This window comes from Thamnophis elegans, chromosome Z (assembly GCF_009769535.1).
Source record: "Thamnophis elegans isolate rThaEle1 chromosome Z, rThaEle1.pri, whole genome shotgun sequence".
Taxonomy (NCBI): Eukaryota; Metazoa; Chordata; class Lepidosauria; order Squamata; family Colubridae; genus Thamnophis; species Thamnophis elegans.
In genome coordinates this window covers 62,937,178-62,951,262 of record NC_045558.1, presented here as the reverse complement: position 1 = coordinate 62,951,262, position 14,085 = coordinate 62,937,178, and the positions used below count along the sequence as shown (strand labels likewise).

Genomic DNA, 14,085 nt, shown 5'->3' with positions numbered 1-14,085 from the left:
TGGCTCAAAGGAATACAAGATTAGCTATCGCTTGGGACTACTTTAGAAAGTACCATAAACCATTGTTACACAGTAGGCTTTACAAGCAATAGCCTAAAAGTTAATCTAAATATTGCATGCTGCTCAAAGGAAAAAGTCAGTTGAAAATATTTGAAATGTTAAAGAATATTTTACTTTTTCATCACTGCTAATACTTTAACCACACCTTTCAGGACATGTGCTTTCCGATCGCCATTTTTATTATACCTGTACTCTTTCCAGAATATTCGCTTTTATTTGTCCTTGGGTTGCTGTACTATATATACTGACAATACATAACAATGCAAAATGATGTGTTCTTAGCCACGCCACCCAGTATTATGTATTTATTTACTTATATAAACATTGATAAGTTGCCTACTGGGAAGCCAACTTGAATTGCACTAAGAAAATTGGAAGCCATGCAGCTCACATAACCGATATGTTTACCTAGCCAACCCTCCGATCCCATTACGTGACACTGCTGACCTGCATGCATCTGGATCAGTAGAAGTTTATGGGTGGTCTTCTAGGGCAACTCCATATACAGCATACTGACGTAATCTGGACAGGAGTTGACCAAGGCATGAATGACCATAGTAAAGGTCGCCTGGTGCAGAAAGGGCACAAATGGTGCACCAAGAAGAATGCTAGCAAAGGAGTTTTAGTCCAGGAGGATCTCCATAATTACTCATAGTCGCGGAAAGATAAAGTATTTGGGTGGGAGGTTCCAGTTGCAAAATCCCATTTTGGTAGTGGCCCAGATCTAGTATTAGGTTGTTTACTTTTGTCTGGATCAGCTGTATTGGAAGTTATAGTAACATGTACAATAGGACATACTAGCCCAACACAGAATAAAGAAAAGAACAAACTTTCTCATTCAGTCTATTTCTCTATGTACCAGCAATATTTTAGTTAGACACCATTGAGGGGGGAAAAACTTCTCCAAAGTCTTTCTTGGGCAAAGCCAAAGCAACTGAATAGGTGGGATTTGATTCAGTAGAAGATATCTTGGATTTTAAAGCCCAAAGTATAATAGAGGTTGTTTAGTTTTGTTAATATTTTTTAATAAAATATATTGCTATTATGGTCCATATTTCTTTTAGAGAGAGTAGAGAGATTCAAAAAAACACATTCTTCCAATAATTGCTAGTTTCCCGGCCGTTCTGACACTGCTTATCTCCAATGGCTGCTTAACGACAGTCCAAACTACAATGCAGGTAGCTAGATTCTGCACAGCAGCACTGGGAATCATCGGAAATACATGTCTAATCCACCATAGCTATTTTATACAACAAATGTGGCAAACCATTGCACACGTTTCTTCTTTCCCTTTTAGTATTAAACTAACTATGGCCACATAGTTTATGGATTGTAATTTTTGGATAATTAGACCATATATTTGACAAATTGGATTTTATCAGATTTTACTGTTTTTTTATTTATATTAGATTTTATAATTGTATATTTACAGAATATTTTTGTTTGTTCTGGTCTGTGATCTATGACTGTATAAATTAATTGAATATTGCTATTAGATTCCAAGTCAAACAGTTAAACATTTTCAGAAGACATACAAGCATGAAGCCAAATTCAAAAGTTTTATAGGTCCTGGGGAGGGCAAAAACATGCGCGTGCACACACACACACACACACACACGGAGGCCCTCTGGAGGCTTCAGGAGCTTCCCTGAAGCCTCCGGAGCACAAAAAACCGGCCCTATGGGCAAACTGGAAGTTTGGGAATGGATTTCCGGTTTGCTTGTAGGCCGGTTTTAGCCCTCCGGAGCCTTCAAGGGCCTTCCGGAGGCTTCCCTGAAGTCTCTGGAGAGCAAAAAACAACCCTACAAGTAAACCAGAAGTCACTTCTGGTTTGTCCGTAGGGCCGTTTTTAGTCCTCTGGAGCCTTCAGGGACCTTCAGGAGCATTGTATTATGGTGTGTCATGCCCACATATGCCCCCCCTGTGCCCCCCCTTTTGGCACGCGAGCCAAAAAAAGTTAGCCATCACTGGCTTATTGTATCCTATAACCACAAGGAATAGGTTTCTTCACCGTTTCTATAGCAAGAGAAGGCTTTGTTAAACATTGTATTAGAAACATTCATCTTCTGTCACAATGTAATTTTTGTGTTAGTTTCAACTATTAACATTCTATGCACACATTAGTACGTTTACAATCCTTTGTTTTACATTGTTCTTTTGTCAAGAGTCTCCTAGATTTTCAATAGTAGTATTAGTGCTGCTAATAATTGTTTTATTCATTTTGTTTAATATGATTTGCCTCTTATTAAAAGCTGTTTCAATTGTGTATTTTTTTGCTCTCTCTGAATGTTCATCAATTTTTTCTTTGTCTATGTTGCTTTGAACTGTTTTTAATACTATAAGCAGCCCAAAGTAACTATAGAGACAGGCAACTTTAGAACTGGATAAACAAACAAATAACTAACTAACAAATATATAATAAATACTTAAATAAAAAAATCTATAGTGATACTAGCTGACACATATGCAACATTTCCCTGGATTCCCCTAGATCTCTTTGAACTGTCTTCTATTCAGTAATCAGCTGGAGCTAAACCTTGGTCTGAGCGTGCCAGAACCAGCAGCTGAATGATGGCGTGGATCTTATGATGGAGACAGAGCTGACAGAAGAAACAAGCTTCCCTTGTCTTTGTCGGCAGCTGGGCCTACTCATGTGGTCATGAATGCTGTGGAATGTGACAAGCTGCATTGGGATTTTTGAGGTTAACTGGTGAGTGGGAGCTTGGAACTGTGTGAACTTCAGGACAATCGTACAACTACCCACTGCTACAATATCTAGTGCAGCATAGCAGGCCTTCTGGCTACTCTTTCGACTACTTTTTGCAATCTCCTGAACGTTCTGTAATTGCCTGGGAAGACTATTTGGGAATTTGGGACTGGAGGGAAGTTGAGTGAAAGGCAGTGTGTTGGTCCCTCTCCCCTGGTGAAAGCTGGAAAAGGGGTGCTCCCTGCTTGGCAGGTGAGAGCAACTGGCAGCGGTGCTGTTTGTGCATTGGGTGGCTGTATTATGAGTGTGTTGGTAGTAAACAGGTGCTGGATGTGACTCCTCTGCAGCAATGAGGAAGGATGATATGAGTTTGAGGACACTAAGAGCAAGTGCTATAGTGTCTGTAAGGCTCACCTTGCCGTGACAATTTGTCAGTGGAGGAGGTTTCCCACCGTTTAAGGAAGAATGTTAGTAATGAGAATGTTTTTCAGGGAAGGCAGAGGAGGGCAGTATATTTCAGTGATGTCATAATGGGAGATACGGGAGGCAAGGAAGGGGGCAGGCACGAAAAAGACAACCTCGGTTTAGTACCGGTCTTGTGTTCTGCCCCCTTGTACTCACCTCCTCATTTATCTGGTCACTTGATCTGTGGTGTCGTAGTCTAAGGCTGCTGCTTTTAAATGTCAGAGCAGAATGCAATAAAGCTAGCCTTATTGCCAATTTGATCCTTGAAGAGAAGGCCGATCTGGCTTGCATAACTGAAACCTGACTGGCCCCACAAAAGGGAGATGTTCCCCTCTTAGAAATGTGCCAAAGGGTTATCAATCATGGCACCAGTCTAGACCAGAGAATCCCAGCAGCCTCCAGGAGCAGTCCTCCACAAGTGCCCAGCTGTGAGACCCTTTTCTTAGTTTGGATCAGGTGGGATCAGCTGTACCTGCTTCCCTACCCAGGTTCCTGGGAACAGGACTGGCAGTGGAGTTCCCCTGGCTTATAGTTCTGTGGGACTTCAACCTCCCATTTCTGGGGATGAGGAAAGAGGTAGCCCAAGATTTCATGGAAACCATAATTCCATGGGCCTCTCCCAAGTCATCCAGGGCCCAACTAGGAATAGTGGTCACACACCCGATTTGATGTTCTTGTCAGAGCAGTGCTTATGTGACCTGAAATTGGTGGATTTGTCCTTGGTCCCAGTCATTGTCGGATTACACTCTGATGGCTATGAGTTTTTCAAAAGCTATACACCCCACCCCACCCCCCCGCAAAAAAGTGGGACATATTAATTGGTCCGCCCCCATCAATTAGTGGACTCTGATGGGTTCCAGAAGGAGCTGAAGGTTATAACTGCAGATCTGCTGCACAGTCCAGCCAACTCTTAGTCACTATTTGGAATAGGAAGGTAATTGAGGCTCCGGATAGGATTGCACCATAGAATCTCTCTTCACCCATAGACCTCTCTGCCCTCCATGATATACAGAGGAACTGAGAGGGATGAAATGGATGAAGAGACATCTAGAGAACCGCTGGCAAAAGGGATGAATTCGATCAAACACAGGTAAGAGTCACTATTGAGGCCTACCTTGTGGTGATTTGTGCGGCGAAGTGTAAATACTTTTCCACACTAATTGCATCTGCAGATAATTGCCCAGTGACCCTCTTTAAGGTGAGCTGCCTCCTCCTGGGGAAGGAGGAGGTTGAGGTCCACCTGAAGGAGCACACTGAGGAATTCATGGATTTTCTGACAAAATCACTCAACATTTCTCCCAGTTATGATGCTACCATAGTTGCTGGTCTAATGGAAGCCCGAAGCAGGTTCTTGCCCTGTTGTTTGGGAATGGTTTGATCTGTTCCTCATGGGAAAGCAGACAGGATCCTAGGGAGTATGCATGGAAGTACCTGTATTTTAGATCCATGTCCCTCCTGGCTTGTGAAAGCTTCCCAGGACGTGATAGGCGGGTAGACTCTGGCGGTGATTAATACTTCTCTACAGGAGGGGGTAGTGCCCACTTTAAGGAGGCTGTCATCCACCCTCTTCTTAAGAAGCCATCACTGGATTCCACCCTGTTGGATAATTTCCAATTCCACTTTTTGGGGAAGGTTGTTGAGAAGGTGGGTTGTGCGGCAGCTCGAGGTTTCTGGATGAAACTGATTATCTAGACCTATATCAGTAATGAGTTAGGCCTGGATATGGGACAGAAACAGCATTGGTTGCGCTTTTGGGGGATCTCTGGCAGGAACGGGATAGGGGTAGTGCATCCATCCTTGTTCTACTTCTTGGCAACTTTTGATACCATTGACCATGGTATTTGTCTGGAATAACTTCGGAAGATAGGAGTGGGAGACCCTGAGCTATCCTGGTTCACTTCCTTCCTCTGCAGCCACTCTCAGTCAATGTTGATAGGAGGGGAGAGATCAGACCTCGCCCCCAGCTTTGCAGGGTTCAGTACTCTACCCACTCCTGTTCAACATTTATATGACTCTGTTGAGTGAGATCATCTGTCACCATGGACATATCATCAAAATGCTGATAATACTGTTGTATGTCTCAGCCCGTGGTGAGTTAAGTGATGCAGTGTCTTCCCTCTTGCAGTGCCTGGAAGCTATTATGGGCTGAATGGGGAGCGACGGATTGAAACTGAACCCTAGCAAAACTGCGTAGCTCTGGGTTTGGGGTTCTTTGGTCCAGGGAGAATTGCTACCTTTGGTTTTGAATGGGTGGCATTACCCCAATAGATCCTGTGCATAATTTGGGTTCTCCTAGACTCACAACTCCCACAAGAGCAGGGAGGCAAGGAATCTTGTGGGTTTTATCCCCAGGGAAATACACCTGGTGAGACTCAGAAAAAGGGCCTTCTCCTGGTGGCTCCTCTCTGGAACAGCATTCCGGCAGAGATTAGAATGGCCCCCACTCTAACACTCTTCCAGAAGGCACTGAAGACCTGGTTCTGCCAGCAGACTTGGGGAACCCGGAGCGGGATGGAGCCTATTAAATGGCTCGGGTGATATCATCAAGGTGGGGAGTTATTATATTTTTATTAGTTTTATTTTTATATATGAGGTTTTTATATTCCTGTAAGTCACCATGTGTGATTAGGTAGCAATAAAATTTCCTAAAATAAATAAATAAATAAACATTTATATACTAAACATACCTACCTGTAGGCACATTTTCCATCAGCTGTTTTAGAAGTTATAGTAATATGAGCAATATGACTTATACTAGCCAACGCCTAGAGAAAAGAAGTTAAGTTCAGTTTTAAAAGCAACATTACTTCATATAAACATGACACTTCACTGCTTTCAACAAATATCTCTATTCTTTATCTGTAATAGATGCATTTACAATTCAGGCATGCACAAGCTCACAAAATTTGGCGATCTCATGTAACAAGGAGCATTTTCTATTTTTATTTAATTTTGAAGTTTTATGGCTAATTGGAGGGTAAAAGAGGCATCATGTTATGACTCTTGCTCTAATTAGAGAGCAAATGATCTCCATTTTGAGATAAATTATCCAACGTTTGACTGAGAAAAAAAGTAGGCATTTAAAATGCATAGATGACATGCAACTCAGGTATTTAACAAAATACTTATTTCAAAATCTGCTTTAGACTTTGTTGTGCTTTCTAAATAATGGCTAATAATTCTATATCTATTTTGTAAACTATATAAACAAATTTTACTTAATGAACATTAAGTTAATTTTTTAATTACCTAAATACGCAGAAAAGCCAAGTCACAATACAGTTAGATTTCCCTTGGTTTGTGGATATTACGTAAAGAGTGTGTATGCAAAACTAACTACACTCAGCAAATGTTATGAAGATAGAAGGAATGATTTCTGAAATATTAAGATCCTAAATTGTTTCAGCTGGTAGCTACCGATATTAACCTTAAGCTCCTGAAAGAGAGTCGGGAATTAAATTTATTTACAGTAGTCCTCAACTAATGGAACCACAATTGGAACCAGAAACTCAATCACTGAGTAAAGCCAAAATTCAGCAAGAGTCCACATGATGTTTAGCTCAAAAACTATCATCCCTGCAATGCTAGTTGTTATTAAGCAATATCACTGGTTGTTAAACAGACAGAGTCCCAGATAAGGAATCTAGGCTGGGAGAAACCATGGAAGTCTCCATTCATGAACTGATAATCTTCCCTGCTGAAATACAAGCAAGATTTTCAGACCTTGAGCAAAGACACACACTCATGAGGCCTGCACTGATCCTTCTAGAGCAGGGATGTCAAACTCAATTTCATGGAGGGCCACATCAGGGCTACGGTTGATCTCAGGGTGGGGGGGATGACTGGGTGGGCATGGCCAGCTTGACACAGCTCACTGGGCGTGGCCAAATGGGTGGGCGTGGCCAGCATAATGCCACTCACTGGGCATGGCTAACTCAGGACGGAACAAGTCATACCAGCTAACTTGATCTGGGACAATTTGGTGCCCCACAAGCTTACCTCAAACTTCTGGCAGCCAAGTGCATGCATGCACTTACATACACCCATTCCAAATTTGGGGACTTTTATCCACTTAGGAAGGAGAGCCTTCTCCCCAAGCCGAGGCATGATTGGTAGTTTGTAAGATCAAATGTGGATAAAAATCTCCAAACTTGGAATGGGTGTGTGGGTGGATGTGTGGGTGGATGTGTGGGTGTGGGTGGATGTGTGGGTGTGTGTGCACAGCACGCCAAAGGAGATATTCTTCTCCCAATCCCAGACTGTTGGCATTCCCCCGTCTGATGCACCCTCACAGCAAAGAAGGAGGCGGAGGTCGCCACTGATATATGTGGAAACGTGGAGGAGAAGGTTTGCAGAAAGCAGTTTCCTCTGAGTCCAAATTCTGCCTTGGCAAATATCTGGAGAGTAAGAGAAGGTGGCAGGGGCAGCACTCACTGGTCCTGCATGAGGCTGGGCCTTCTCAAAAGGGAAGCCCTGTTTCAAATTATGAGTGGTAAGGATGCTAGCTTGTTGGGGCAGCTTTCCCTTATGCTGCTCCCCCCCACCATCCTCTCCTCCTCTCCAGAGATCTTTCAAGGTAGAAGTCAGACTTGGAGGAAACTGCTTCCTGCAAACTTTCATTGCATCAGCATTATGGTTTCCCTCAAAATCCCAGGTGCTGCTTGAGGCGAACAGTTTTAAGTGTTCTTCAGTGACTCTGAAGACTTCAGTAGGATGCTGTGATGTTTTGAGCAGGTTTACCAACATCACAGAATCTATGGAGGGAAGCAAGTAACTACAGCCCTCTTTGATACAATTGAAATTATATATTTTATATAGGAGAGCTCCTGGATGGAAGAAAAAATCAGCAATCTATCATCACTCTGAAACTGGTCTAGAAGCCACAAGGGCCACAGCCTTTCTAGTTAAGCTATCTCCATTTCTGATCAAATTCTGATATTTTCAGGGCTGCCTTTCTCTGATTTTAGGGAACACAATCCAGCTTTCCCAATAGGAAAGGCATCAGTGTCCATCTTTTTCCAACAATTCTCCAACATCCAAAAATAGAGTTCAAAATGCCTGAAATGTCCATTCAAAATTTAGCTCTTGCAGGCAATGCTGGTTAGATCCCTCAGGGCCTCTTTGTGGCCCTTTTTTTGGAGGGGGGGAGGAGATCCAAAGTACCCTTCCATTGACTTCCAGACATTTTCCACAAAGCCTTGGAGCATAGTGTGCTTAGAAGGCCCAGGGGGCAAGGGGATGGGGCTCATGGGAGAAGCATGCCCATCAGGTTTTGGGTGGTCATGTGACTAAGCTGAAATGGCTTGTTAGCACCAATCTAGAGAGACAGATAGAGCTGATCATTTCTTGAGCAGCTTTTTTCAAACTTGGCCACAGGCCCAGGGAGGGGTTCTGTGTGTGAATCAATTTATCAGGAAAATACCTGGAGATAACTGGCATTTTAACCTCACCTTCCCGCTGCTCACTCCCCTGGCCTCCCGAGGGGGGGGGGCATTTCCTTTGATGCTTGTCCTGCAGAAGAAGAGCCCCTTCCCTCAGCCACTGTTACGTGACACAAACCTTCCTCCCCTTCTTTCCCAGCACGAACAAAGTCAAAGGGACAAGTGACTGGGAGGCAAAGCGGGAAGCGAATTATCACCCACCCAGCAGAGACAAGAATGGGACTAGCCTACACCGCACTCACCATGCTACAGCAATCCTCCTCAGGCTAAAACCACTGGGGGGGGAGGGAAGAAAAGAGCATGCCCAAAAGGCTGGAGAGTTTCCTCCTCAGCTGAAGCCACCAGAGGGAAGGGGAAAGGGGGAGTGTTGGTCTGACAGTAATGGCTGCGCTAACCACATTTGCGGCATTCACATGGGATCTTATTTAGCGTGATTTGAATGTTTCCTTGTAGCCAATCATTATGGAGAACTCTCCAGCGACAGTAAAAAGCCTACTTTTTAAAGTTTCTTTGGTAACAAAGTGTTTGAAACGGCGTGGGCTCTCATTGTACCTCAGCTGGTAACTTTGGTACCTTTGGACGAATTATTAGCAAAGCTTAAAACAAATACGCCCCAAGGCTTTCTCAAATTGCCCACTATCACACGTTTCACAACAGAAACCAATCTGAGGGCGAGACTATTAATCAATTTGTGATCAGCGGCTCCCTACTGTGACTTAGATGTCCTTCTTGATAGAGTGGTCTGCAGAATGCAATGCCTCCGTTTACATTGCTGCTTCCTGGCCGAGCCTAACTTAACACTCCAAATCGCACTAGATGAAGCCCATGCTACCGAAATGTCTGACCTGTCAACGACAAAATCCAGAAGGCCATCAGCCTGCCAGTACCAAGGAAGCCATCACGATTCACTGCGATGAACTAGACCCCGGTGAGGTGACGGACGAGGATAATGACATCCACTGCCTTAAGACGACAAGGTAAACTTGGCCCAGTGAAATGAAATCCCCTTAGACAATCTGTATTGGAAATCACCCATCAACAGCCTGCAGATTTAAAAATGCAAACTGCTCGTGTTGTGGGTCAAAAGGCCATTTAACTAGGGTTTGCCGCGCATCCTAGCCAGCAATCATGTTGCCGGAAGGACCAATGTTTACTAGAAAACAAGCCCAAAATCAAATAAGACGGGGCAATGACTGTTTTGCAATATTGAGAGATTCAGCCGAAACAGTCATAGGGCAAGCCAGCTTAGCCCCCAGGATTTTTTTTTGTCTCTGTTAAAATAGAGGGAGCACCCTGCCACATGGAAGTCAACTCAGATCCTCGTTATCATTGGCATCCTGGAGCACCATTAAGAAGTTGGTCCCCAGGATTGCCAAAGGCAACTAAGACCCTATCAATTAAAGCTCAGAATCTACCAGAATAAGAGCATCCCAGTTCTGGATAGCTGCAAGCTCCAGGTAAAGTTTAAAGGATTCATTGGGAGGCTAAAATTAGTCAAAGTCGAAAGAGCCCTACCTAGCCTTTTGGGCCTCAACTGGTTCGAACCCCTGGGATTAGGAATTTGTGGCAGAAATCACATAGGCAGCCCCGATTTAGACATCCTATCCGAAGAATTTGCCAGTGTATTCCATGAGGTAAATACAATGGCACCCCAGTTTCATTTAATTTAGATCCCCGGGTCACACCAAGGCATCTTAGCCTCGCAGAGTGCCATTTGCACTATGTGCAAAGGTTGAAGCAGAATTAGATAAATTAATAACTCAGGCATCCTCAAACCTGTATATCGTGCCAGGTGGGAGACACCTATTGTCACCCCCATCAAGGCAGATGGTTCAATCTGCATTTGTGCAGACTACAAATGCATCTTGAACCGAGCCCTCCAACAGAGTGCCTACCCAGTTCCAGTTGTGCAGCATCTACTGCACTCATTAGGAGAAGGAAAAGTTTTTGCCAACCTGCATTTGGCACAGGAATATAAGCAGCTCCCCGTGGACAGTGCCACAGCTGAGTCCCAAACAATAGTGATCCACAGCGGAATGTTCAAGTGCCACCGCCTCCAATTTGGAGTCAGCATGGCACCTGGCATTTTCCAAAGTTTAATGCAAAGGCTTCTGCAGGAAATACCGGACGTCATCTCCTATTGTGACAACATCCTATTGTCAGCCCCTAACCGTGCTACACCATTTTCAGGAAGTAGGACTCAGATTAAAAAAAGAAAATGCAAATTTGCAGTACCCCAGGTAGAATTCCTAGGCTATCTAATCGACGCTGCCAGACTGCATTCAACCAATGCAAAAATACAAGCCATTCAGAAGGCACCAACTCCCACCAACAAAACGAAACTACAAGCCTTCTTGGGACTTTTAAATTTTTACAGTATGTTCCTACCCCACAAGGCATCAGTGACAGAACCATTACACCGACTCTTGTACAGTAAAGCTCCATGGTTTGGGGTCGAAAAGAGGGGAAAGCATTCCAAGCTGTCAAAGTCTGCTGATGTCAGAGAGCATGGTAGTCCAGTACAATGAACTTTTGCCACTGGTTCTAGCCTGTAACGTTTCCCTTTATGGGGTTGGAGCCATCTCAGGCATAGACTGCTGAATGGCTCTAAAGCCCCAATAGCATTTTTTCCAAGAACCCTGCCTTCTGCAGAAAGAAACTACAGCCAGCTCGACCTAGCAATCGTAGCTGGCATAAAATGTTACCACAAATGTGTATGGCCGCCATTTCACTTGGTGACTGACCCAGAAGCCCCTTCTCAGACTTCTGGCTAGCGATCGATAGACACCACAGGTGCTGCCCCACCAATGTCCCAATGGACAGTTTTCCTCACAGCCTACAGCTATACACTCTCCCACTGCACCAGGAAGCATCTTTCCCACAGATGCCCTGAACCACTGCCCGTTGCCAACCAATGTCAATGACCCAGCCCCTGAAAGTTTGGTCCTACTTGTCAATGAATGGACATTGCAACTCACTCTGCTAGGGACATATAGGCTCAAGTCCTGGACTGGATGAGAAGGGGGACCACGAGGGCCAGTGGGCCCAGAGTTCAAGCCATTTAAAATAAGGCAGTACAAGCTATCAGCTCAGCAAGACTGCCTGCTATAGGGAAGCAGGTGAGTGGTTCTAACCTCATTACAGGAATTGATCTGGCTGCCTTATACGAGGGGCACTCAGGTATAGTGAGAATGAAGGCATTGGGCCACAGTTATGTATGGTGGCCCAACATAGACCAAGCTATCATGGAGTGGGTATCATGGTGTAAGCTGCCAGGAAACTAGGCTGACACCTCCCAGGGTCCCGAACTGGGACTGGGAGACCCCCCTGGGGGCCTTGGTCCAGAGTGCACATTGATCTGGCAGACCCCTTCCAAGGGCAAAATTTCCTTATAGTTGTGGATTATATTCCACAATACAGGAATATATAATCAGCACAGAGACCGCTGTATTCAAAATGGTAGAGGTTATCCTCATGGCGTCGACCACATCTGAGGCTGTAATGCGAGCCCTGGAAAAATTGTTCATGATCCATGGGTTGCCAGATACTGGTTTCAGATAATGGGTCTCAATTTACTTCTGCTCTATTTGAGGGTTCCTAGCGAGTCAGGGATCACCCCTTTTAACCTTTCGAGTTAATGGGCAGGCAGAAAGGATAAGGTGATCATCCAAGGAGGCACTGGGCAAAATGAGCATCGGAGACTGGCACACTAAAATAGACGGTACCTATTGGTACCCCATGCCACTCCTTGCTCAGTGACTAATTGCAGCTCAGCATGGAGGCCAGTGTCTATGCCCGAAATGTTCAGGCAGCCCGTTCTGGTTGCCGGGCATGATTGTAGAGGTAACAGGACGCTATTCTTACAAGTGGAAATGGAGGATGGAAAATTATGGAGGCAGCACATCAATCAAGAGGGAGAGGAGAGGCTACGCTATACCAACACTTAGAGGAGGCCCAGTAGAGGTCCTGCACACTCAATGCCAACGGAGGACGGGAGAGCCACCCCAATTGAAACACAGAAACAAGTGACGGCACCCAAGGGGTAGAGTTATCATTGGAACCGGGCCAGTCCCTGTGAAAATTGCTGCCAGCAGTAGCAGTGACGCAGTTTCCAAGCAATCTGGGAGCCACCAAGAACCATCCTTCTGCTCTGGCTGGCAAAAACTAACTGAGAAGATCTGGGTGAATCATGCACCAGCAGGGGTGCCTAAAGGACTACACATGCAAGGAACTTTCTAGGTGGGAAGGAGTGCTGTGTGTGAAGTTTCCACTCTGGTCTGCTTCCTAGAGGGCGCTGCGCTTGCACCTGATTGGCTCCCTGTCTGACAGCTGAGTATAAAAGAAGCTGCCAGAGCGAGCTTCAGCTGTTGCCATCAGCTGAACGGGCACTGTGTTAGCTGCCTCAGTGGCAAGCATTTGTTAGAAATAAACGTGTTAGCTTTGAAATTCTATCTCGCCTCCATTCTTAACTCGCTGCCTCCAGTACATAATAGAGATAAAGGAGCGTACCCAAAAGGAGGGAGAGTTTCGATTAAAGAGCACGCAGCAACCTGGAACCAGCAGTCATTTGGGACTCAAAGGACTCCCCGTGGATGCACACTCTGGCATTAATACAGTGTGGGTTCCCTCAAGATCAGCAGTGGCCTCGGGTGGGTGCCGGCTGTGGGGAGAGAATCCCAGGAGAGCATGTCACTTGGAATAAGCAGGGAGAAAAAGAAAAGAGGCGGGAAGCCCAAGCACACGGTTTTCTCCCACAGCAGCTGTACCGCAGCTGTGTCACAAGCTCTGCATCTGGAGCTGAGGGACGAGGAGTGTAAAGGCTGCTCCTCAGAGGGCACATTCGCTTTTCCTCCTAAGCTGGAATGTATCAGGCATGGCGGGAGTGGAGGGGAACGGACGGTGCCGTTGATAGAGGAGGTGCCACCGTCGCCTACCTGGCTGCTTGTATTGCTTCCTTAAAACACGCCGACACTACTACCACCAATACCCCTCCTCCTGTTTTCCCGACTTGCCAAAAATTAAATCTAGAGTTGCTCAGTTGAATCTTCACCTCGGAACTGATGAGATGGTTTACAATATTGGGAGTACGGAACAAGCAAGGATGTGGACGCAATGTGTCCTAGACAAGGTGGAGGTTTGGTTTTGGAAGGACTGTCCGAGCCACAAATTAGCCACTTGTGTGGGCACAAGGGGAGGATTGGCTGGGAGGGAGAGACAGGGGCGAGTGTAGTGAGTGTAGTGAGCTGGCTCGTCAAACTGCACAAAAAATTAGTTAACAGTTCTCTCGAGCTGGTATGAGCTGGCTGAATCCCACCATTGCCTCCAATGTCCAGGGCTCTGGCGTGAAAGGAAGGCAGGCCTTGAGCCTTCCACTTTGTACTTTCACTCCAGAGCCCTGGGTTGCAGTTTGTT

The 14,085-nt window shown here is 45.3% G+C and overlaps 1 protein-coding gene across 1 annotated transcript in view; it reads right to left on the bottom strand.

The window, feature by feature from the left end:
* Positions 1-14,085, bottom strand: part of MLH1 (mutL homolog 1) — a 98,204-nt gene that overhangs the window by 72,528 nt on the left and 11,591 nt on the right. The window contains exon 4 of the mRNA XM_032235185.1: positions 5,924-5,997. Coding sequence (XP_032091076.1) covers positions 5,924-5,997 — 74 coding nt within the window. The remainder of the gene's footprint in view (positions 1-5,923; positions 5,998-14,085) is intronic.